The sequence below is a fragment of the Girardinichthys multiradiatus genome, chromosome 4 (assembly GCF_021462225.1).
Source record: "Girardinichthys multiradiatus isolate DD_20200921_A chromosome 4, DD_fGirMul_XY1, whole genome shotgun sequence".
Classification (NCBI taxonomy): Eukaryota; Metazoa; Chordata; class Actinopteri; order Cyprinodontiformes; family Goodeidae; genus Girardinichthys; species Girardinichthys multiradiatus.
Window position 1 is genome coordinate 26,664,471 of NC_061797.1, and position 25,755 is coordinate 26,690,225.

Sequence of the window (25,755 nt, forward strand, 5' to 3'; positions counted from 1 at the left end):
GTGTCAAGTACCCACAGTCAGTGATGGTCTGGGGTGCCGTGTCAGCTGCTGGTGTTGGTCCACTGTGTTTTATCAAGGGCAGGGTCAATGCAGCTAGATATCAGGAGATTTTGGAGCACTTCATGCTTCCATCTGCTGAAAAGTGTTATGGAGATGAAGATTTAATTTTTCAGCACGACCTGGCACCTGCTCACAGTGCCAAAACCACTGGTAAATGGTTTACTGACCATGGTATCACTGTGCTCAATTGGCCTGCCAACTCTCCTGACCTGAACCCCATAGAGAATCTGTGGGATATTGTGAAGAGAACGTTGAGAGACTCAAGACCCAACGCTCTGGATGAGCTAAAGGCTGCTATCGAAGCATCCTGGGCCTCCATAAGACCTCAGCAGTGCCACAGGCTGATTGCCTCCATGCCACGCCGCATTGAAGCAGTCATTTCTGCCAAAGGATTCCCGACCAAGTATTGAGTGTATAACTGTACATGATTATTTGAAGGTTGACGTTTTTTGTATTAAAAACACTTTTCTTTTATTGGTCGGATGAAATATGCTAATTTTGTGAGATAGGAATTTTGGGTTTTCATGAGCTGTATGCCAAAATCATCCGTATTAAGACAATAAAAGACCTGAAATATTTCAGTTAGTGTTCAATGAATCTAAAATATATGAATGTTAAATTTTCATCATTACATTATGGAAAATAATGAACTTTATCACAATATGCTAATATTTTGAGAAGGACCTGTAAACTGTGATGGAGTGTGATGCAGTGGATAAATACTAAGATCAACAGAAGAAATTACGTCAAGAGTGAAAGACGCAAATAACGCGTGGTCTAAATTCTGATTAAATGCACTCTGATGATTTTTGTCAATAATTCACGGCCAACTGCAACACAGCAGCTGTTTGTACTATTAGAGCCTGGTGAAAATCAGGCTTTGTACTCAAGTTACCAAAGGTTCGTCATATACAGAAATATAAAAGAAGCCAAAGAGACATCTGACAGGATCATCTGTGTAAAAATGCATTAGACAAACAAAAAAACCCTAGAAAACTAAGATTCACTTGGATAAATGACATACACTTGGTTTATTTACAAAAAACTTACTTAACCCTACATAGGGCTTCTTGAACCTAATATTTATTGTAAAAAATATAATATTCTCATCCTGTTAATTATGCTCCGTTTCTACACACGCCTCATTTCAGCAGTGGAAGACAGACGGGGAGCAAAAAGACTCACTTCGCTCTCTGAGGGGCTGTACAGATAGTTGAAGAAGATGGGACTCCTCCGGTGCATCCTGCTGATACAATCCCAGATACAGATCCCTCTCCGGGCCTGCTTATCCCCTTTGTCCTCAAATAGCAACCCTGTTTAAAACAACAGCATTGTTGTAAATGTTGGAGAAAAGCAATGGTTATACTGGTTTGTAGAAATAGAAACCTCCTTTTTAAGCAAGCGTGGAAAAGTAAATAAATAAATAACATCTCATTCCCACAAATAACCATGAAAACAATCTTATATTTACTGTTCATTTATAATTAAGTTTTTTCTTCTCTGGTCATGTTTGAAATAAACTGCAACAAAATTTAATAAAACAGATAAAAGATTAACAGTTTAATCATAGAATTGTTCATTTAATTCATCTAATCAAAAAACGTTTCTAGCCCTCTAACTTGTGTATTTTTTGTTCTTTCGTGTGCTATTCCAACACATAAATTATTGTGAAGTGGAAGGGAAATGACAAAACATCAATGCTTTTTTATTAATGCAGGAATCAGAACCTATTCCCCAGTCAGCTGAAGAAAACAATCTCCACAGCATGATACTGCCACTACCATGTGTCGCAATGGAAAACCTGATTGAAGTTGCCATCCCCCCACACCTTCTTCAAATCTTACTATATTGGTGTTGAATGCAAGTTTTCATTAGTGCCGTTATCATTTTTACGATAATAATTAAAGTTTCTTGAGGTTATAAAAGGTCAACCAGTTTTAGAGACATTAAAGGTTTTATATTCCTTCTATAACTTTTAGATTCGGATTTTAAAGTTTAATTCTTCCAAAGTTCAACCACCCAGGCAGATTACCTTAATCCAGTGTTAGAGCATGTTAGAACTGAACAAACCTAGTTTTTACATGATAAACGCAGCTCACCCTGACATTATTTAACAGTGCTTTATTCGGAAATTTTAGGCAGAAAGAGCCACAGCATTTTCCTTAAGGTGAGTGCTGAGTGACTGCTTACTATGTGTGTATGCAGGCAACAGAGATTAAATTACACAAAAGTAGACTCTAATCAGTAATTAGGTGACTCCTAATGGCAGTTGGTTGCACTGGTTTGTATTAGCGGTATCAAAGTAAAGGGGGCTGAAACACTGCTTTGTGTTAATCTATCAAATATAACCCCAATAAAATACATTGAAGTTTGAGATTGTAACAACAGAAAATGTCAAAAAGCTTAATGAGTGTGTATACTTTAGCAAGGCTGTGACCGTTAGGTTGAAACCTGTGATCTAATAATGTCGTCCAAGACTATTTCTATCTTTTCAGCTCATTATAACAGTTTTCTAGGTAACAAATTTCTCAAAAAAAAAAAAAAAAAACCCTAATCCTTTATGGTTTTAACTTTACTGACACTGACCATGCTCCAAGCGCTCGTAGTCTGAGTCCAACAGGAAGTTCTTGAAGCGGTTAGAGATGTGATGATAGGCCAGGAACTTCAGATAATACTGATTAAACTCAAACTCCAGAGGATGTTGCTCCAGAATCTGCAAGGACATTGAAAATAAAAAAGATTAAGACAGTTAAGAGGCCAGGAGGGAAAGTCCTTGTATGTGTGTGCATGTGTGGGACAGCTGAGATGAATCTTTGTGTGTCAGCTTCACATCTGTCCAGCGTATAAATTAGAAACAGGAAAGAGCATCTCCTGTCCCCTCAAAGGTCAGTAATATCATCACAGCCAGACATGATCCAGACTGAACTAGCCGGACTGCGGATCTATTGTTCCCATCCAGCGGTGTGAGGTGGCCAACAAGAGTGTTGAATATTTGAGGCCACCTGGGTCTGCTGGCAAAAACAACAGCTGTTTTGGAGATGAGGCACTTCTATTTTGAGCTCTTGTCCGAATCTCCTCTCCCTCCCCCTGTTTATAACTCTCCAGACCCCAGAAACCCTGCCAATCTGTCTTATTTGCCAAGCCCACACTTTCAAAAGACAAATGCAGAAACTATGCGTTGATGTAAGTGTATGGGAGTGGGTCTGTGAGACCCCAGGAGACACAAAAAAAAACCCACAGCATTTTTCAAATTTAGCATTTCAGAGCTGACAGAATTTTCTGGTCCTCCGCTGTGCGAGATTGACGCCCCCACCACAAAGCCTGAAACACACCCAAAGCCTCCCTTCTTCAATCCCCAAAATTTAAATTTTCAACATGTGTCTTTAAACATGCAATGAAAAGTAAAAAGCGCACCCAAAAAACATGCGAGCACAGACAGCTGCAATAAACTGTAACAAAGCCAGCACTTAGATGTGCCTAACTACACAAACATCTAATCAATGACAAGTGAAACGCTCAACTTCTTCACTCACTTTTGAGGAATGCCACGAGTTCACAAGCAAATCATGAATGAAGTTAAAGTCACGGAGGGAAAGCTGATAGGAGTCACATAGCAGAGGAGGAGATACTGGAAGGTTCAGTGGATCTGCGATGGAAGGGTGTGAAGCTCACCTGGTGCACACAGTCCAGGAACTGCAGGAAAATGGGAGTGAAGCCGCTGCCCTGGCTGCTGGGACTCAGATTGCTACGCTGGCTGAATTTGTGGCCAAAGGAGAGCCACTCTTTCTCCAGAAGCACCTGAAAACCGTCCACGGTGCGATAGAAGGGATCACTTAGAAGCTGGACCAATGAAACAACCTGAGAAGAGAAACAACATATGAAAAATTACGATTCATCAAAAAAAACCCAGAACATTCATCAGATCAACCACTATCAAGGGAAAGAGCGGTGCACACGCTCTAGATTTACATTTTTCTTCCCAAAAAATATGTGCCACTCTAGCTTAGGTGGTGATCAGCTTTTGTATGCTACTAAGTTGATTGTATAGTAAGACTATACTAGAATATTATTTACCTAAGGCAGCGCTAAATGCTAATAAATGGAAGCCCTGAAAGGCAAGTTATTTGTTTTTACAAAGGACCATTTTCTGATCAAATTTTCTGTTTCTCACAACTTTCAAAGTTATCTGCAAGTAAAAAAGAAAGAAAAACAAACCTCAGAAATTTGCAGAAAATGTCTAAAGTCACAAGACAAAGAACATTTGGTCAAACTTAGCAAATGAGTCTTAAAAAATGTTTTTTCACCTGCCTTTCAGGGCTTCTGTATATATAAGATGCTCAAGACAGTTTAAAATGCGAATTTGCTATCATTTTGCCTTTGTTTTAAATGAGTAAAACCCTGTTTAATACTGACTGCTATGGCAAGACATCACTTCTGCTAATGCTAGAAAATAACACTTTGAATGCTGTTCTTAAAGAGAAATCAAAATCTGCCAAAATTGGTTTCAGCAGGACAAAGCTATTTAAAAACTGGAAATCACCCACACAATTCTTACTAATGCATCTTTAGTTATAATATAGACTATTTTTGCACATTTGCTAAATGATAAACTGAACACCATACAATCAGTGAACATGCTGTTCTGAATTCTGACCCTGACAGAACCTTTTAAGAGGAAATAGGAGCATTCCTTTACGCTGATAATGCACTAAATGATTAAATATGAAATGTCTGGAATGTTTACATCTCTCCCCAAGTGCATAAAGTCTCGTGGTCACGTCTCTTCTCCAGATGTGACAGCCTAATAAAATGAATGCATTAAAAAGACAATACACGATGGACATATTATAGCGATGAAGTAATTGAATCTTTGCCATCAATTATAGCTTTTTGGTGCTGAAGCCAGATTCTTAAAAATCTATAAAATTATATGTGTTTTATGCAACACTGCCTTTTGGAAATATAATGGGGCTTTTGATAAAGGGCCTTTGTTTAACATAGGTTGGCGATTGAAATGTCCTGGTAAGCGTCAAATATCACCCTTGATCATTAGACGAGTTAAACAGACTGGCAACTGTTTTACCACAACCGTGCAGAATCTGGTATGCATGAATTCACTGAACACCACTTTTAATTTTCAGCAACATGAACACCATATAGTCTTGACCAGGTGTACCCAACTCCAGTTCTCAAGAGCTACTATCCTGGAACTTTTAGATGCATCTCTTCTCCCACACTAAATGAAATGAATGCCTTGTTGACAGGCCCTTGCAGAGCTGAATGTCATGCTGAGGAGTGAATTCAGCCATTTGATTCAGGTGTGTTGGAGAAGGGATGCATCTAGAGGTTGCAGGATAGTAGCAACCACTCTTAAGAACTAAATATGGATCCCCCTGGTCTTCACCATCAGTTCATAAAAAACGTAAACTCATCAATATGTATTATAGTTGCAAACTCTTGAGAGCCACTAGCCCCATTTGTAGTTTAACAACAATTAGGAATCATTTGTCCATACATGCTGTGTGGTTAGCCTGCTTCCCTGCCCGCGTCCTCCTAGCTAATGAGCCCTGACGTGTCAAATGAAGAAACACAGTTTAAGTTTTCCCCTGTGAAGTTTACAAGAAGATCCAGCCCTAAGTGAACAAAAAAATTCCCCTGAGCATTGGCAACTAAATGAGCCTCTGAAGAAGTGAGAAAAGAAAGTGGGGATAAACAGCGTGTAGAAAGAAAGGAAAGACAGTTGTGCATCCTGTCTGCTGGGTGCCTATGAAGCGAGGCAAGAAGAGCCAGCACATATGGATTCCATCTGTGCGTGCTGGGGCCGAGCTGGACCTGGCCTGCTGGAGCCAGTGGCCCATGGAGAAAGATGCTCAGGGCCGAACACATACCCCACAAGAGGGATCCTCAGAGCAGCAGCCTGGGGACTTACAAGCCTCATAAACACATCGAGGGGTGTACATGAGCACGGGTCAACATGGAAAACATGAGCTCAGAAAACAAACAAAAAATGCTAAGATACTGACAACCGATTGGAACTTAAACAGATGTGTTGTTTACATACCTACAAAATCAAAACCATGAGCCTAGAAACCAAGGTCAGAGACGAGTGAGTCAGTGAGACAAGGTTGCAATATCTGGATATCAGTGACACAGCTGATTGGAAGATGAGCGGGAATAGTAGAGATGGCAGATTTATGAGTCACACATGGCTGGCTCTGAGGTGCAGTGTGAAGGTACTTGTTTCTGCTTTCAATCTCTATAAATTACACAGGAACAATGAATTGTGACACGATAGGATTCCTCAGCATGGCTATACAAACTAACTATCTTTGGGAAGCTCTCCACTTGGAAAACAATCAGCAGTAACTGAAATGATTCAAAGTGGCACTTTACCAAAGAAATTTCTACTAAAGATATTTGCAACACTAATTAGATTGTACAAATCTGGCAGTAATATGAACAGCACATGGAAACTGGTGTCTCATTTGAGATCCTTATCAGGAAAGATCTGCCAAACGTCCTTGTGGATCCGCTGAGTTCAACTTCTTCCTCACATCTGTACGTATTTATTTGTGTTTTTCAGGAAGGCATTAATACAGCTTTCTCACTTGTGTGGTGATGTCCCAGCCGTCCTCCAGGCTGAGCAGAATGGATGAGCCGCTGTCCAGAAGCTCCACCAGAGATAGGGCCAGCTGCAGGATCTTGTGAAGCTGTGAGAAGTTGATATACATGTGTGTGAGCAAAAGTACAAACAGATACACAAAATGAATCCACCCTGGACATATTGCCATGTTTGGTCTAGGAGTAAAGGACTTATTCAGTGCTGCTAGTTTCCCACAGATTGTGTTCTTTAATTGTGAGTGCCCAATGTAAGGCTGCAGGGGGCCAATCAGATAACTAGCGTGCTCTCAGCTCTGCTTTAAGTATTTCCTTTGGGAAAATGGCTTCAGAGTGGATTTTTCGCATACCTCATCCATGATGTGAATCTGCTATACAGGATGACCCTCTCATTCTCACATAACTTTTATCCTGACTCCCAGTGAATATCCTGCTGTAGATGTGGAGAACAAGGAAGTGTAGCTGTTAGTCACCTGGAGCATCCACTCAGAGTCCTCCAGGGCTTTGAGGAAGGAGTCCTCTGAGTCTGACAAGGGGGCACTTGGGGCGCAGGCCCTCAGCAGCTTTTTAAATGCAGCTTTCACCTGACGCGCGTCTGCAAACTCCACTGGCACCAGCTCATAGTTCAGGGAGGAGTCCAATCTGAGTCCCTGTATGTAAACAGTGAAACAAGCAACAAGCATGCACGATCAAACACAAGAAACTGATAAATGTAAATACTGTAGGTTTGTGATTGTAGTAATAAGGCAACTTTAGTTTAATTATTTGAATACACCATAACATAAAACATTTCACCCAACATCTATGCACAACTCCAGTTTTAATCCACAGAGATAGCAGTGGGAAAAAACAACTTGAAACTAACCTATTTATTACTATCATAATAATTATTATTATTAAGGATCTATTTAGTGGTGAGCTTTGTGACATAAAATATTAGGACAAATAAAAGTTCATTACTAAACCCTTGAGACATTGAGACAGACATATTCTGTCTGTCTTAATATTAATGAACGAAGTGAGATGGGAAGTGAAATCGACCTGTGAGGCCTTTAATCTTCAGATGGAGGTGGTCACAGGGCCGAGTTAGTGTGTAGTTGTTAAGTAGGGTGGAGTTAAGTGCTTAATTATAACCAACAGCGCTGCTTTTATCACCTGGTTTTGTGGTGCACCGTTTAATTACAAAGGATGTAGCCGACTCAAGTGGCTGCATTTTTCTAGGTGCACTTTGCATGTACCTGGTTAGATTCCCGTTTGAATTTACAACTGGAAACAATCCTCAGAGATTTTGGTCTATATTGACATGACATCGTTATGCAGTCTCTGCAGATTTGTTGGATGAGCATCTATGAAATGCATCTCTCGTTCCACCACATCCTAAAGGTTCTCTATCAGAGTGAGATCTGGTGACTGCAGAGGCTTTGCATGTGCATCCTCTATGTTGTTCAGTTGGTACTAAGAAGAAATTATCCCCCACAACATACCTGGCATACATTAGTTGTAAAGAGTAGCTATTTGAATAACTTTTGCCTTTCTATCATTTTAACCATCATTTCTAACCAGTCTCCCCAATATCCTCAGACATCAACATGGTGCTTTTGTCCACACAGTTACATTCAGTGAATAGTTGACCTTTTCTTTCATTCCCTGTAAGCTGGTTGTGCGTGAATATCCCAATTGATCAGCTATTTATGAAACACCTAGTGTGGCACCAATAACCATTCTAAGTCACTTAAATCTCCTTTCTTATCCTCTGTCATGCTTGCCCTGGGCTTCATCTGGCTGTTTTCACCACATGTAGATGCCTAAATGCATTGAGTTGCACTCATGTAATTTGCTGTCTATTTGTGTTAACAAACACCTGAACACTTGTACCCAACAAAGTGGCCAATGAGTGGAATTTCTCAGAGCTCAACTGGAAACTGTCGTAGATACACAATATTTTAAATATTCTGCATGCTGTGTTACTTAAGGTTACTTAAAATTATGCCATAAATACCACCTTTCAGTCTGACATTGACAGAAACGTACATATTAAAACGCTGGCAGAATTATTATTTCTTTAGATCACTACAACTATGTGACTGCCACAACCTGAACAGCTAAAAGAGATATTTGAACCTGTGTTTACAGTTCACAAAAATGGTATAAAAGTTGAATTTAGGGCAAAACAGAGTGACTGAGTTACTAATGTTTGTGCAAAATAAAACAATTCATAATGAATTATAGAGGTTGTTTTTTTGTCTTTCTCACTCTGAGATGTGACTTTTCTCCAAAGATGTAAAAGGCAGCCTGATGCTTCCGGAGTTGAGCCTGCAGACTGCTGCTTCCTGCAGGGGGCGCCAGATCCTTCCCTGCCAGTCTGGTGCCCACCTCACCCTGCGATGGGTGTTGAGAGAGTCTGCCGCTTGAACGCAGACTGGCCCACATGCCTGCAAACAGACATTTCCAAAAGAAAAAAAATTAATTACATACATGTGCAGGAGCTGGCTTGTCTGAATGGCACTGATGAACACATGCTGTCAAATAAACTATGACTGAATAATGAACAACGTCCGACATGCAGACTACATTCACATGCACAGCAGTTCAATTCGGATTATGTAAACACCTTCATGTCCTGTGCCTGCCAGCAAAGCAGTTGCCTGTGTGGATGTGAGATATTAGAAGCAGAAGTTGTTGAAATTCTTAGCAAGTCAACCAGTCTGCAAACCAATTTCTATGTAAGCCAGTATGCCATAACTTTCAAACATTATAAATCACCATCAAGGGATGTTATTTTTCACAAAAATTAATTTCAGGCCTTTTGAATTTCATCTTTATGGACATTGGACTACAATAGCTGTCAAGTTCTTAATGCAGACCAGTTTTATAGGAGCTTTTAAGCGTTTAAACAAAAATATGCTGAATGCTTGGCTGTTATAATCTAAGTTTATTTTGAAACAGATCCAGCTTGATAAAGCTCTTTGTAAAACTTTTCATAGATGTGATCAGTTAACTGTTTACATTTGAAGCCAGACCTGATGACAGGATTAAGTTGCTGATATGAATCGATAAACCAAAAAACACTGGCGTCACACATAAAGCAAACATATTTGCAGAAGTTTTATTCCCAGGCATGCACATTTCTTGTTTAGTTGACCTGTCTTCTCTGAGCTGCAGGATTGCAAGAGCTTCATTATGTTGGAGTCTTTTTTCATGACAAATGGCTTCCTCTCGTTGTCGTTTTGGACCCGGCTCATAGCTGACCACAGTCATGCTGAGCCAAAACATGAACAGAAAAGCCCACACCAAAGCAGCCACACTGGCTTGTGAAAAACCACAGCTCCCAGAGGAGCAGCCGCAACGTCAGTCACGATTAGCAGGACGCTCCACAAAGGTCTATGCAAGAACTCTGCAGCACGGTAAGCCATGTTATTACTTGGTTAGTGAGCGGTTGAGAAGATTAGAGGAGGCAGAAAGGCTGAGGCTCGGCAGACGTATTAGAAAGAAGGGGATCAACAGTTTTACTTTACCTTGGTTTTGGATTATTTCCTTATTGGCAGGTTTTTGGTTTGAGTGAGCGAATAGTTTGTCTCTGTACTCAAGCACTGGGTGGTTGTTGGGCAGGAGAGAGGATGGGGCAAAGTTAACATCACCTTACAAACCAAACTTACAACCTCACAAACATGCAAAAGACAGTAGAGTGGCCCACATATAGCAACTGCATGAAAATGACTGTTTAATGATTGGGGAGAATGATTGTCATACAGTAGCATGCATAATTGGATTTTCCATGTTATGACTGGTTGAGTAACAAAATAAGAGAAGATTTAGGTTATTTTTGTGAAGAGCAGATATGAAATATTTGTTCCTAAGAGCAGTGGTAATTCTTGCATGAATGGCGCCCTGGGCAAGCCCCACGTTCTGCTGTCCCATACAAAACTAATCACACTCCCCTCCAAAACAAAGCTTATTCTGCAGAGAACCATTTGTTATTATGCAACTTAGCAGAAACATTAGAATATAAAAAAAAAATATTAAACTGATATGTGATTGGAATTAATGGATGGATACATTTCAGCATTTAAAAACAAATAAGAATATTCTTTTTTCCACCCTCACAAACTGTATGAAAAAACACAACAATTTGTTTGTTTCAGGTCAGGGATGATTACTAGAACGGGCCAATATTTAAACTGCTGTGAGACGTTGTGGAATAAAACCCAAAACATTTGATTTAGATCATAAAGTTTAAAAGAAATACTAGGAGAATCTATGTAAATCGATGAATATAAATAAAGTAATACAAAGTCAGATTTCATGTTAGACAGAAAAAAGTTATGTATCTTTAACACCGTGTATGTAAACATCTGGTTTAAATGGTAGATAATGTAAAATGTTTAAAGCATCCTTAAGTTCTGTACAACAATTTAGCCCAGTTTTGAAATACAGAAAATATTCTGGTCTAAATAGGTCAGATTTATACTTCAGATACGAACTTCAGCCACCAGCAGCGTTTGGGATTAATACACCTTACACTGTGCACACCACAGGGAAGCACCCATTTCCATTGACCAGACATAGAAATGAGCAAAAGAAAACTCTTCAGACCAATAAACTTTTTTTTTGGTGTCATTATGCCCCTCTAGGCTATCCTACTCTGGGCAGAAAGCCATGCCACCTATACAAAAACTGCCTACAAGTGACTCAAATCAGGCTGAGTCACTTTTCAGGTTGGTTCGTTTTATAGTTTAAGTTGTTTCATGAAGGCAAAGTGACAAATCTCCTAATTTTTTACAAGCAGACATAAAGAAAAGCATCCCAAGAATGAAAAACCCATTTACTTAGATGAGTGAACATATTTCTAGATTACCAAACATTTTCATGAAGTTTTTTTCTCAGACAGTTTTCTTAACCCAGTAGATTAAAAAGGTGGGAGTAAATCACAAAAAAAGGAGGTGATGTGTCATGCTTTCATGAGTGAGCTCAAAACCAGCTGAGTCAATCTGAACAATATGTTTGGCTCTGACCTTTAATCTGAATCGGTGTGTAACAGCTAAGATATGTGCAGAATCCGAGAAAAAAACACTGTACTGAGGTTTCTTTTAAAGAGTTCACATTCTAACACAAATTGTCACATTAACATATCAGCTTAACAGTAAATTAAGTCTTCATCTGGAGGATATCATTACAACAATGCTAATGAGTCAGGAAAACTACAAGCTAAAAAACAGATACTAGTTATGAATTTTACCTCAGTTAAATTCACTTACATTTTTAGATTTATTTTCTCTTCACAATGAAATCTAATTTTCACATATGAAGAACTGAAATTTGTGCAGATGATAATTTCAGCAACAATATGATCGTCACGGTGACTTTAAAGGATTGGATAAGAGCTACAGTGTTAATGTGACGCTTGTGCTTCATATTTCACCTGGCAGCAGCAACCACACACAATCCTGAATTTTAAAAAAACGACAAACCCTTACCTCCTCTTGTGAAGCTGTTTGAAAATGGGATCTCTAAGTGGACAGGAGCCATCTTTGATAACCGCGATGTTCTTCTTTCACTGCCTAAAGGCGAAAGAGTGACATAGCAAACAGGATGTAAATACAAGTCGCACGCTACATATATAAAGTTTCTCAATGGGAATTAGATAAAAAATGCTTTCTTAGTATGTCAACATCAGCTTATCTTAAGGCAGCAAAACCTGGTTGTATATTTTTTCTCCTCTGAAAATCCTTCCTGATGAGAAAATTTAGAGTTATTTGAGTTAAATATAGGGGCTGCACGGTGGCGCAGTTGGTAGCACTGTTGCCTTGCAGCAAGAAGGTCCTAGGTTCGATTCCCGACCGGGGGTCTTTCTGCATGGAGTTTGCATGTTCTCCCCGTGCATGTGTGGGTTCTCTCTGGGTACTCCGGCTTCCTCCCACAGTCCAAAGACATGCCTGTTAGGTTAATTGGTTAATCTAAATTGCCCTTAGGTGTATGAATGAGTGTGTGCATGGTTGTTTGTGTGTTGCCCTGCGATGGACTGGCGACTTGTCCAGGGTGTACCCTGCCTCTCGCCCATAGACTGCTGGAGATGGGCACCAGCTCCCCCACAACCCACTATGGAATAAGCGGTAGAAAATGACTGACTGACTGAGTTAAATATGCAGAAACCATCTGTGTTAGCAGGATACAGGCAGGGTTGGGTAAAGTCGGAAGAGATGAATGAACCGAGCAAAGGCCTCAGACTGTCTGGTGATTCTGACATAACCTTTTATTGTACACATTTCCTTTTAAATCCCTTAAATATAAACAGTCTCCTTTTCCTGTGACTTTCTCGAACCCGACACACTCACACACACTAACACATAACGATAAGTGGGTAAAAGATAACTGCTGACCAAAGTCAAAAAGGAAGACGACAATTACCTGAGAACAAAGAAACAAAAACAGAGCAGGAGCAAACCGAAATAACTTTGAGAAGTGCAAGTGTGCCCTTTTTCTCTTTATCGGAAGAAATGAACTCTATGTGGCCTGTTGTCCTTTTAAAAACAAGGTAAGTTTTTCTCCCACGGGACCCCCGATGATCCCCCTCAAAGCTATATCAGGTGAGGTTGGGGCACGGGCAGCAGTGAAGGGAGCTTATGTTAACGATATTTAATTTATAGTTCAGTTAAAGTAAATTATTCCCTGCATGTAAAGTTGACTTTTTCTGTCAGTTCAGCCATCTGGCATGTTGGAATATTAGATTTTATGATAGCATTTCTTTTTAAATCAGACAAACTCAATTGAAGGAAAACTGTATACAATTGTAACTAAACGTTGAAAAAATTAACATGCCATAATAGTACCATGATTTTATTGAGGTCAAATCCTAAAATGGAGGCAAGACTTACATATTATTGAAATAATTGATATGTGTTGATAGCACTCCAGCCCCATTGACCAGCAATGTTTATATCCTCACTTCCTTCCAAGGGCAGCCTAGATTTATTAAATACTTCCAGCCTTCACTTCCATGAGTTATTTTTTAAAGAGACAAGGATACAAGTTCAGGTCATAATGTGACTCAGTCGGGCCTGTTAGGAAAACTTAAGGTGTTTGAGGAGTCTGACTGGCAGCAGAGGCAACAAAGACTTTTGTTCTGTTTGCTTTAGGCAGCCCTTTCTCATGCCCCTCACTTTGACTAAGAGCCATTACTGTTAACTGATAGCATTATTGGCTGTCCTCCATTTACATGCTCCGGTTTTCAACGACTGTGCAAAGCAGGCCAACTGGTACAGCTCTATATGAAAATCCATCTCTACCGCTCTAGCTGGATATAAAAAGTTTAAAAACAATGTAGTTAACTCAAAAGCAAGTTGGATTTTCACACCACAGGTGATCTACAAAATAAAGTGAAGCCAAATAAACTGAAGCCATGCATTGATAGCAGTTTGTCATTAAAACAGATAATGTCAATATATATGCAGCAAGGTACAAAAACATCAGATTATCATCAGTGTATGATGCAAATTCTTTTAAGTCGGTAAGAGCAGATGTAGATTATGATGGCAGAATAAAAAAATAAACAGATAGTACTTCTGCTGTGTAAGTCATACCTTGGATTTGGGGATGTTAAACAAACTTAACCAAGCTTCCAGTTCCAGGTGCAAAAACTAAGGAATTTGCAAATTGATATTCTCAGTGGTCAACCAAAGTACAATTAGCGATGTAAGCTAATAACAATGTATTTCTAAGCATTTTGTGCCATCATACATTGCAGCAACACCTTGAGGAGGTTGTATAGTATTGTGTGGAAAGACCTGACATGATAAAAATAGTCAAAAGTGCAAACAAACACTTTTTTATAGCAGCTATCACTAAGTTTTATATTCAAGGCAGAACATACTGGATTTTGAGGTTGGAAAGAAGCCTCTGACTTGCCAACTTGGATTTCCAACATCAGTGGCCCTTTCTGTAAATTCTTCTACATAAAACTCAAAAATGTCACCTGTTGAGCAAAAATGTGACTTATTTAAACTATTCATGCAGTGCCAGCGGATAGGAATATTTATTCGGTTTCCTTTTTCTTTGTTTCAAAGGTATGCCGCAACAAACTGATGAAGTACCATGACGGCTCTTCCTAGAAAGGGTTTGACAAACCAGCGCTCCAAATATTATTTTACCTGGTGAGAGGCCGATGAGGGAGCGGTCGGATAGGGTGTTGGTGCCGTTCGTTTTAAAGTAGACTGGGATGGAGTCAAAAATGGCTTGAAGGTACTTTTCCTGTTCAAGACTACTGGATGAATCTGACGAGGAGGCTGGTGCTGAAGACGCAAACAGAAAAAAATAAAACCATCACTTTAAGCATAAAACTTGATTTCTTTTCTAAATAGGGTAATTATTTTGCAATGATTTCTTTGCAATTCAGGCTAAGTAGTTATGCAAAGTAGCAAGCATTACTAAGAAGCCCAAGTTTTTAGGCTTTTTTGTGCCTCTTAGAAAGCAAACCCACATGCTGAGGAAGTATTCTGTGACTTGAACAGTCCCACCACACTCTTGCCGTGGAAGCCTCCCGAGCGCATAAGCACAGCTTTGGTCCGTGGATGTTTCCAACACACAACAGGCAGACGGTTGTGCCTGTAGCAGCGGGCTACTTTCTGTAAACTGCTGTCCTGCACAGCCTGGGGAACAACCAGTAGTCCTGGGTAGCTGAAGAGAGAGCAAGAAAAGCAGGTGATGTGATTAACTGGGGGGAAAAACGTTACGCTGTTGTAGATGATGTGACATAGGTGATAAAAAGGGGGGCAGTACCTGCGGCAGAGAGAGTAGAGTCTGTTTACAGCTGTGATCCTGAACTGCTCGCCTGATTTGGAGCGAGACAAGCTGACTGTGATGGTGCCCAGACCGAGACGTTGATAGTCCCGGAAACAGGACTGCTCCACCAGCTGCTCCATGGTGGACTTCTCAGATGCTCTCAAAGTGCTGCTGGGTGGTGGTTCACCATCATCAGATACTAAATCCAACACGAAAACTGAATTACATTAAGAAATCTTTATCCCAGTCTTTTTTTTCACCACACTGATACTCTCACATGTAAAAAACGTCTTTTCTCTCACTTGAAATGTCATCATCTTCATGCCATGTCATCCGACTACCTCTGTCGATCTTCTTCAGCGAGCTCTGACTACCACGGCCCATGGTGATCTTTCCTGCCTTCTTCGCTCCTTTGACAATGGTTTTTGACAGTGTTCTGTGAGGAGAACAAAGCAGAAGTGATAGCATCTATTTAAGGTTAGATTTCATTACACACATGATTGATTTAAAACAACAATTTAGCTTCTGGGCATTATTGAAAAGCTTCTTTACAAACCTAAAGCCAGTGTTTCTCTCTTTTGGTTTTGGAAGGATCAGCTGAGGAGCCGTTTGTCCTGCTGCAAAGGCAAAGGAGCTGAAGATGGACTGTGGGTAGCGAATTCTCTGCAGATGCTTCCTAAAGATCTCCACCATCTCTGAGCTAACCTCCTCGTCAAAAGCTACTTTTATCAACTGCAACAGACATACAAAAACACAATTACCTAAAAACACAGGCAACAATTTAAACAGAATATCAGACTCCGATTTCATAATATTTTAAACAACACGCACAGGCAGAACAACTGGGTTATTTTCATCAGTAAAACGACAGAAAAGAACCATAAACAGTTTTGCAGGAGAACAAATAAAGAGGACAAAAACATGCTTCACAAGAATAGCTTCTCTCTTTGATTCGGAGAAGCTTGTTATAGCTAAACCACAGGGACTTTAAAAGATGTTTCCCCTCCGAAAGTATGAACACATCCATACATTTCAGGGTCACGCTTTTTGAAAGGAGGTGCTATCACATTTGAATGAAACAATGCGAAAAAATATGAGGCTTAAAAAATTGTCTCTTAATTGTGTCAAAAGGCAAAGCTCTGCAAACTCTGAGTAAGCAGGATGTGATTCCACTGTACACACATTATGATTAATATATTGTTCTATCCTTTTCCAGAGATTCCTATCAAGCTCAGTGGGTTACGGTCAGATGACTCAGGGAGCCATAACATGGCTGATAACAGTTTGACCACAGCATGGAGGAGGGTCTGAGGTCAGTGTCTCGGTGCATGAATGATGTTCTTCGGCCAGCTCCACTCCACTTAGCCGGTTTTGCAACCGTTTCTATTACTTGCCTTTCCTGTCCTGGTACTGCCGTTTTTGGTACATGCTCAACAGCAGGTCCAATTGGGGCTGAATAGGGCTCAGACTCCTGTTCACTGATTGTCTATGGGTGTGGTCAGTCGTATCAGTCTGACTGCAATATTCAGCTCCATGTATTGTTTTGTACATCGGGGCAATGCTGGGAAAAGCTAAAAAACAAAAAAAAAAAAACAAAAAAAAAACTACTACAAATATATTAAGGACCTCAACGGCCGGAGAGGGTCAAAACCAAAGTGGTGGTTCGAAATTATGGACGCCATTTATGGCCATCATCCCACGAGTTGTGGATGGGAGGGTGGTCTGGACTCTGCAAACTCACTGTAAAAGGACATGATGTGCGACGGTGAGTGTTTATTTTACTTTGCACAGCACATGAAGACAACTGGAGGCTTAAAGCCCTATCTCCAGTTGTCAATGGTAACACAACAGAATTTTTTTTGCTGAGGTAGAGCAGAGCCGAGCCGTGCGCTGCTGGAATCATAAATGGGAAAAAGGCAAAGGTTGTACAATAGAGTAACCTGGACTGTCCATACTGGTGGACTGCCAATAAATATAATGGCATTAAAACAACCATAAAATCATAATTTATTCTCCCTGCCTTACGTAATTAAATGCAATATGACCCAAATACCTCTTAGACTTGTATGTCTTCAAGCCTCTGTCTCAGTCAGACTCAGCAAAGCATACATGGTCTACGGATGTCTGTAGTCTCTACTTTGGACCGAAAAAAATATGTGGTTTTGTTTTGGAAATTATCCACTTCAACCCTACGCCATGCTGCTGACAGCTGACAAAGACAAGCGCCCAACTAAAGAGGTAAGGAAGAGAGGACAAACATCCACAGGAAGGTGACATTAAGGAAGTGTCTTCTGAAAGGCCCTAAATGATATTCAACCTATTTAGATTCCTACAGATTAATTTTTCTATTCACCAAACTACTTTGTTTCTCACAACACTACTATAATCTGACATTGGTTTTCTGAAGCTTTTAGATGACCTTATTAAATTACAAAAATATATAGAGTTCCCTTTCATAATTATTGGCTAGAAAGATGTGTTAAAAGTTTTAAACTGAATTCTGTATTGCAGTAGCATAATGTTGCACAGACAAATTTGAAAAACATTACCTTTAATAACCTACACTGCAAAGACATCCATGTCATAAAAATAAAAAAAATCACTTGCACCACTATAATTTGTTATGAAATAAATTAAAAGATTTATCTTTTTCCAATTTATACTTTTTAAGGCCTGCTTTTTTTATTCATCACTCATCAAAATGGGAAAGGCAAGAGAAAGTATCATCCAAATAAGACTGTAAATGTCTTCACTGATACTGTGACAAACAAGGCTGCAAGGAAAAGTAATTCATGTCGCCACCACGGACAGTGAGAAAGATGGTAAGGGAGGTAAGAGTGGCACCTTGGGGTCAATGAATCAAGCGAAAAGCCTTTTCAGTCCTACCACCACAAAATGAATTAAGATTTGCTAAACTCCAACAGTGTTACGTAAACTGTGTCCTTTGCTCAGATTAAACTAAGATTCAGCTTTTCAGCAACAAACATGCTGGGTGGGTTTGCTGTAAAACAAAGATGAGTATTTGGAAAAGCATCTCATTACTGACTATTAGGCAGGGCGGAGGATCTGTGATGCTGTGGGTCTTTTTCTCTTCCAAAGGGTCTCGGAACCTTGTATGACATCAAGTAGGAAGTATTTAAAATACCTGGAGATTTTAAATAAAATCTGATGACCTCTAACGGAAAACTGAAAATGGATGATCATTTGGGTCTTTCGGCTGGAAAATTAGGGTTACCTGTGGCCATACACAAACTCAACCTTCTTCTATGGCCATGTCAGCCCCCAGACCTACATCCTATAGAAAACTGTGATTAGCTGAAGAGAATAATGTAAAAGAAACTGAAGGATCAAGACAGATTATGCAAAGAGGAATGGTCAAAAATCCCTTTCAATGTGCGATGTTCCCCCTCTGAATAAATTAACTGCTACTGCAAAACAATATGAATCTATTTTAAGGCAAACATCCTTACCAGGGGTGCCAATAAGTGTGGTGTATTCAGTAATTAATGTTTGAATGAAAGCCAAGAGTTTGAGAGGTCACAGAAATGGTCTGCGCAACACTGAATGTTATGTTTTGAAAAATTAGAGAAGGTCACTACATATCATGATTCCTGCTGTGCATTTAGTTATCTGAGCAGCATTTGGCTGAGCTCTACACACCAACAGTTTAACAACTACCAAACCAACCCATATCACCTAACAAACATGTTTGGGTTTTACCTGAAACGAAGCAGAGCGGAGCTGCAGGCCTTCCTGCATGTTTTGCTGAAGCTGGTTCTGGATGCTGATCTTCTTCTCTTTAGTCAGCGTGGACACAGGGAACCCTCTAATGACTGCCTGCTCCCCCACTGCACACAGACAGAACGATCAGCGTGAACTATGTAGACATGATGGCTGCAGCAGCTGAGTGACAAAACAGACTTTTCTTTTTAAAATCTTTTAAAGCATCAGTAGCACTATTTGCAATGTTATCTAGCATTTATGTGAACTAGTCATAAAAATCATTTCAAATATGAAACCTATTTAGGTAACGCAAGATTTTATTAAGTCTGAGATCAGTACTGCTGTCATTCAGTATGTACCTAATGGATCATGAGGAATGCCTTTGAAGATGATGCGGTATGTGGTGAGAAAGAGGGCCCCCTCTGCTGGCAGGATGTGAGGACCCCCAAGGAGGCCCCCGGTGGCCTCTTCCCTGCCGTCAGGGTCCAGTAGCACCCGCAGACCTTCTGACACCACCTCCTCTCCAGGAAGCAGAGCTGGACGAAGAATCTTCGGCTGATGGAAAAAAAAAACCCAACACATTATGCAAAAGAACAGGCGCTCACGCTATACCTGTATACAGGCACGTCCGAGCTTCAGCTCAGGCATTTTTCATTGACAAGTGAGCATTAAAAGTGGAGGGCTCAGCGTTAAGATTTGCGTCACTGAATCAGATTCAGGAAATAAATTTATCATCATGATGTCTAATTAGAGCACCATATGGCCTCTTTGGAAAGGTTTTAAACCTTACGTGCACACAATCAACAAAAATCCCCACAAAGCACCACACAGCATTTGTAAAAAGATCCAAAAAAATCCAAGAAAAACAATTTGCAAGTCTCTGTGGAGAACAATTTCTTTTTCAATCTCTGCAGCAGAACTCAAAATCTGTTTTTGAGGACAAATGGCTGTTTGTTCTGTTCACTAAACTGAACTATTGATTTTCACACTTTGTTTTCAACATCTGGACTACTGATATCATGCATTTTGCACATGCTTAATACGTTGAGCTGATTCTGCCCAGACCTCTGTAATTATTTTTAAAGATTTCAATTTAAATGCAACTGAAATGCATGACAAAGCAAACACTTCCCTTTTTGTTTATTAAAAATAAAATGGTAATAATTAGAAACTCTTGAAATTCAGTTTATGTGTCAGCAATCACATCAAGGTGGTTTGGACAGTAACTGTATGAATGTTTGTTTAAATGCTTTTCACATGAATTAATCATCATCCATCATGTATGCATGGACCTATGCTTTCAACATGGAGGAGAAGTTGTGGTCTGGTTCTAAGAAATGTTTTATTGCACTTTTATGTTCATATGATCTGAGGAAACTTTAGGGCACACACAGCAAGAAATACAGTGCCATTTCTTCTTTTCCCACACTCGTGTTTCAGATCGTCAAACATATTTATTAATATCAAAACAAAATAATCTAATTAAACACAAAATTCAGTTTCCAAATGATGATTACATTTTTTAGAGGAAAAAAAGAGCTATTTGTTATCCAAACCAACTTGGTTCTATGTAAAAAATAAAATGAAAGACCCATAAACCTAATGACTAGTTGTGCCAACCTTGGCAGCAACAACTGTTATCAAAGGTAGGCATTAACTGGCATTAAGTCATTTACATCACTTTAAGGGAATTTTGACCAACTCTGCTTAGCAGAATCATTCCAATACAGCTACATTAGAGGGTTGGATAAATGAAATGGCCTTTGTGTTTTTTTTGTTCAGACATTTTGGCGTTGGAAGTCTCCCATAACTGCCATTTTTGGGCAGTCTTTTTCTTATTGTTAAACCATACAAACTGACCTTAACTGAGGCCTGCAGGGCTTAGATGTTGTTCTATGTTATTTTGCGCTCTTGGCTGGCCACTCTGTCAAAGGTTTACCACTGCAAATGGAAATGTGATATTTTAGCCTACGTCATGCTGCCATATGGGCTCTACTTACATCATTTCTATAGATATTTTTCAGGCAAATTGGTTTCTATTAATTAATAAAATTATAATTTAAGAGGTGCACTGTATTTACTCGGGTTATCTTTGTCTTATATTAACCTTAGTTTAATTTGGTGAAACATTTTAAGTGTGACAAATAAAGAGAAGAAAATTTTAACACTTTTTTGATGCACTCTAACACACAACAGTGTACTTTAGTGGTTTGTTAATAGGACTGATTAGACTCTGGCACAATATGGTCATTTTCTTCTGTTGCATGTCTGCACCTTCCCTGCTTCAACTCCTTCTGACCTGCAGAGCTTCCACAGAAACATTAAATTGTTGCCCAGTCAAAAATCTGAAAGAGAAGGGACATCAGCTCAATCAGAGGTCTTCCTGTTAAGGCCACAGCCGACCTAAGGGAGCTGAGGTCTGGCCCAGAGATAATTATAGCCTCCTGAATCTGTCCTTGAACGGAAAGCAGAACAGAGAAGAGTCCCTGAGCACCTCATAACTCCTGCAAGCTCAGTGATCAATTACAGCTTCTTAGTGTTATAATAACAACCATTCAAATCAACAATCTTGAATCTGTTATTGCATGCTTTCTGGCAGACTATGGCCTTATCTTAAATGTCCAGAAAGGAAGTTCTGTCTCACATTTACATGTGAGCAGCAGGCAGAACGTGCATGGTTTCCAAACTGCTCCCAAGACAGTAATAGCATGACGTTTGTTTATGTGTGTAGTTGTGTGATTTCTAGAGAACTGGCAGACATATGGAACAGCTGGATCCACAAGTCAAAACATAAAGTGCAATGTTGACGAAGAAAAAAACTGGATGAGACTGGTGCTCTGCAAACTGGACTAAATTTAGCATTTGGAGGCACAAAAAGCACCAAGAGTTGTGACACAAGTAAAAACCTTTCTAAACATAACAAGGCAGATTCATAGAGAAATAACTGCTGCTGCCCATCTGTTATTTAATAAGCAAAAAGATTTTTCACAGGCGGGACAACAAATCTCCCACAGAGCGCACATCCTAGCCAGTTTACCCTGATGTCAGAACATGGCAGACTCTACAGCTTACATGTTAAAGTTTGTAACAGTACAATAAGAAAAAAAGTATGAGTGGTTTTCAAGAAGAAATCGTTTTAGTTTTGAAACACACAGGGGAATATGGTCTTTGTTTGCAAAATGAAATCCCTTTAAACCCAAAGACAAATAAGAAACCTTTTTGGTCCTAATACAGTGTATGGCTAAAATTACACTGAAGACATAAACACAAACCCCTCAAAGATACAAGCCCTTGTCAAGCAGGGTGGTGTGACATCATGATTTGGGCCACAGGACCTGGACAACTTCCAGTTGAACTAGTTTAAAGTTAACTGTGACACCATCTGCAAAGTATCCTCATATGATCCAGCTGATAGAAATATGTTGAGCAAGCCTATGTTGTGCAACTGTTTTATGGATGTATGCTGATTCAGTAAGGCAATTTAAGGCATTTAAGATAAGTTTAGCTTGACGGTAGTCTCAGGGATGCTGTTTTTATGTAAGGTGGAGAGCTGCATTGCAACAGACCGACTGCATGATGTGTGTGTAGACGTATGTCGCTGCTGCAGCCCAGCAGCTCTGAGCAGCTGTGTAATGCTGTGCAAAATGAGAAAAATATATCAATGTCATAACACTTTGAAAGAACTGATTCAGGCTCAGTTTCTTTACCTTTCCTCTCCATGGCTGTCCGACTGAAGAGATCACACTGGGAGGTAGCAACTTTTACTAGCGGATTGTGGGGCATGAGGTGAGTTAAACTGGGTCAAAGATGTAGTAGTTATTTCTAATACTTATTTTATGCCCATCAAGAAAAGTGTAATAATATACAAATAACATACTTTATAAATTTTTCTGATTGCAGACAAAGATCAGATTTTTAGGGTAAATGGGGGAACAGTTGCTCTGCTTGCTCCATTATTCTGCAGCATGGCTGAATAGGATTTAGATTTTCCGGCTTTTGGACAGAACAGCAGAACCGCACTTGTTATTGATCTTCTTTGGCTTGACATTTTAATTCTCAGTAGACTCTAAGCTTGTTTTTTAATTGCATAAAGGTCTGTACAGAAATAAATTTGAACACAACTAAGTGTAGAGGAACAATCTCACCTTCTGAATAGGGGGCAACCTCCTGCTCTCTCTATGAACCACCTCTAAAGTCTCCATCTGCATTGCTATGATTCCTGTTGGTCAGACATAGGGATCAGTTACCACATACACACACAACAAGTGTACAAGTCTGCATGTATCCACTTTCTGAGGCTCTCTGACATGTCAGGAGTTAATGAGCTCATTCATTTCTGTGGGTGTTGGCATCAGCTCAGAATGCCTGCATCCAGGAGGTACTGCGTACAAAGTGGGGGAAATCTGGGAAGTGACTGAGTGTGAATGCTGCACCTGGGATCATGCTGTGCAGGCTCTTGATGTGCTCCTGGGTGACTCCGCTCTCTGTGCACACCTTGTCGATGAAGCGGGCAACAAACTTGACCACAGAGTTTGCTGTGTCGCTGTTCTCAGAGTCCTCGAACCCACTCTCTGTGTCGAAGCTCTCTGCCATGCTGCCAGCGATGCTGCAAATATAAATTATGACACAGTGAGATCAGTAAAAAGGTCAAACTGCTGTATCCAAGAGAAGGGGCCGCGTGCTGACAGATTTCACATTTAAACATGCACTCTGATAAAGAGCAGCAAATGGCCGAGTGATTTTCAGTGTGCCATTAGCAAAGTATTGATGACTGGATTTGTCTCTCAAATTGTATTATTCTAGGAGATTGTTTCACATGAGAAAGTGATGCAACTTTCCCCTTGGAACAAATACAGAATGGTGAAATCAAAATGTTCCCTGAGAGAAATAAACAAGTCTGGGATAAAAATGTAAGACAAAACACTAAATATTTTCCACATAAATAAATCTTTGGCTGCAACATTTTTGCCATTTCCAGGAATAAATATAACACAATAAAATACCAACATTGTGTTTTTTTTTGTTGATATGAAATTCTACATGAACTGTAATGAAAACTTTAAATCTGATCATTGGAAACAAATTGTGAAATTCACACTTTGCTCCAGTTTTAATAAACACACATGGGGCACTTTTCCCAAGTCTGATTCCCTTCTCAGGTGCTGCACAACAGAGGGAAAAACACCAATTTAGTGTGGATCATTCAGGAAACTCTGAAGGTGTATGAAAACGAGCCCTGTTCTGTTTTCTTGCAGGAGCAGAGTAAACCCACATGACAGATTGAAGTCGGAAACAAATGAAGTACAGTAGCCTGTTTGGCCTGAAAGGAAGGTATCATGTAGACTGTGAGTTACGCCACATCCACCCACAGACTAGTTAAAGAGAAACTCACATCCTCCCAGATCCTGAAAACGTAACTTGAGGTTTCCTCCAGCAGAAACTGATTGTTCTACCTTACATCTTCTGAACAAGCATAAATCAAGTTCTGATCTGGTTATGTTTTGTCAAATGCTATTAAAATGCAATGCAGCAATGCTGCAAAAAAGCATTTATCTCTTTGCTGATCCAAAAAGAATTTCATAGAATAGGGAAGTGCCCCCAAAACCTAATAACTGCTTCTGTCACACTTGAGGCAACAGCTAATTTGAATTTTGGCTGTTTTTATTGTCAGTGAGTCTTTATTCCAATTTTGACCCACTCAACTTTGCAGAATTGTTTTAATTCATCCACATTAGAAGGTATTTGAGCATGAACGTCCTGTTTAAGCTTTCCATCGGGTTTACGTCCAGAGTTTGATTAGGCCACTTAAAAATCTTAATGTTGTTGTTCTTCAGCCATTCAGATGTGGATTCATTTGTGCGCTTTTGAGCTTAAGGTCACAAAATGATGGTCATACATTCTCCTTCAGGATTTTCTGGTAGAGAGGAAAATTTGAGGTTCCTAAGCAGCCGTAGACCATTAACACACCAGGAGAGGTAGGTTTGAAAATTTATTTTTTCCCTTACTAAATGAAATCATCAAAAAACTTAATTTTGACTCTACTCTGGTTATATTTGTCTGATATTAAAAGTAGTTTGATTGCATTACCTTCAAGTGTAAAATACAGCCAAAAGAGAAGAAATCAAAGCTCTGCATTAATCCAGGTAATGAAATCCTTGCCTGTTGGTCACGATGCTGTTACTGCCGCTCTCCCAGTCTGCAGCAGGTGTGTTGCGCAGCAGCTTGTTCTTGCTGGTGTCCAAAGGAACCAACAGATAAACCATAAGGTTGGCATAGTGGATGGCCTGGCTAAACACGGTGCTCTCCTCGTTCTTCACCAGCTCCTGCTGCATCTCCTTGCTCAGGCCGGGCCACGAGCGCAGCTGCTGTGCCGCCAGGTCCATGGCTGTCTGTTCCTCATCTGTTCCTGCAGCAGACTGGGGGTCCACATCCTGCAGAGGTACAAGTAAAAGATGGAGCTTCACTCCTTCCAATCATGCCAATTTTGTTGCCAGTGAAAAAGTATTTTTCCTTCAGTTTTAGTTAACTGTGGATCATTCATTACAGCTTTAATGTGGCTTCAGAAAGCAAAGCTCCACA

General features: G+C 39.9%; 1 protein-coding gene across 1 annotated transcript in view; it reads right to left on the reverse strand.

Moving 5' to 3' along the window:
• Positions 1 to 25,755, reverse strand: part of sbf2 (SET binding factor 2) — a 128,516-nt gene that overhangs the window by 5,724 nt on the left and 97,037 nt on the right. The window contains exons 19-36 of the mRNA XM_047363043.1: positions 25,336 to 25,607; positions 23,610 to 23,782; positions 23,322 to 23,395; positions 19,536 to 19,731; positions 19,174 to 19,301; positions 16,010 to 16,185; positions 15,756 to 15,889; positions 15,451 to 15,652; positions 15,152 to 15,348; positions 14,823 to 14,963; positions 12,153 to 12,236; positions 10,194 to 10,268; positions 8,932 to 9,110; positions 7,152 to 7,328; positions 6,669 to 6,770; positions 3,733 to 3,918; positions 2,647 to 2,773; positions 1,246 to 1,373 (exon numbers count right to left, since the gene is read on the reverse strand). Coding sequence (XP_047218999.1) covers positions 1,246 to 1,373; positions 2,647 to 2,773; positions 3,733 to 3,918; positions 6,669 to 6,770; positions 7,152 to 7,328; positions 8,932 to 9,110; positions 10,194 to 10,268; positions 12,153 to 12,236; positions 14,823 to 14,963; positions 15,152 to 15,348; positions 15,451 to 15,652; positions 15,756 to 15,889; positions 16,010 to 16,185; positions 19,174 to 19,301; positions 19,536 to 19,731; positions 23,322 to 23,395; positions 23,610 to 23,782; positions 25,336 to 25,607 — 2,751 coding nt within the window. The remainder of the gene's footprint in view (positions 1 to 1,245; positions 1,374 to 2,646; positions 2,774 to 3,732; positions 3,919 to 6,668; positions 6,771 to 7,151; positions 7,329 to 8,931; positions 9,111 to 10,193; positions 10,269 to 12,152; positions 12,237 to 14,822; positions 14,964 to 15,151; positions 15,349 to 15,450; positions 15,653 to 15,755; positions 15,890 to 16,009; positions 16,186 to 19,173; positions 19,302 to 19,535; positions 19,732 to 23,321; positions 23,396 to 23,609; positions 23,783 to 25,335; positions 25,608 to 25,755) is intronic.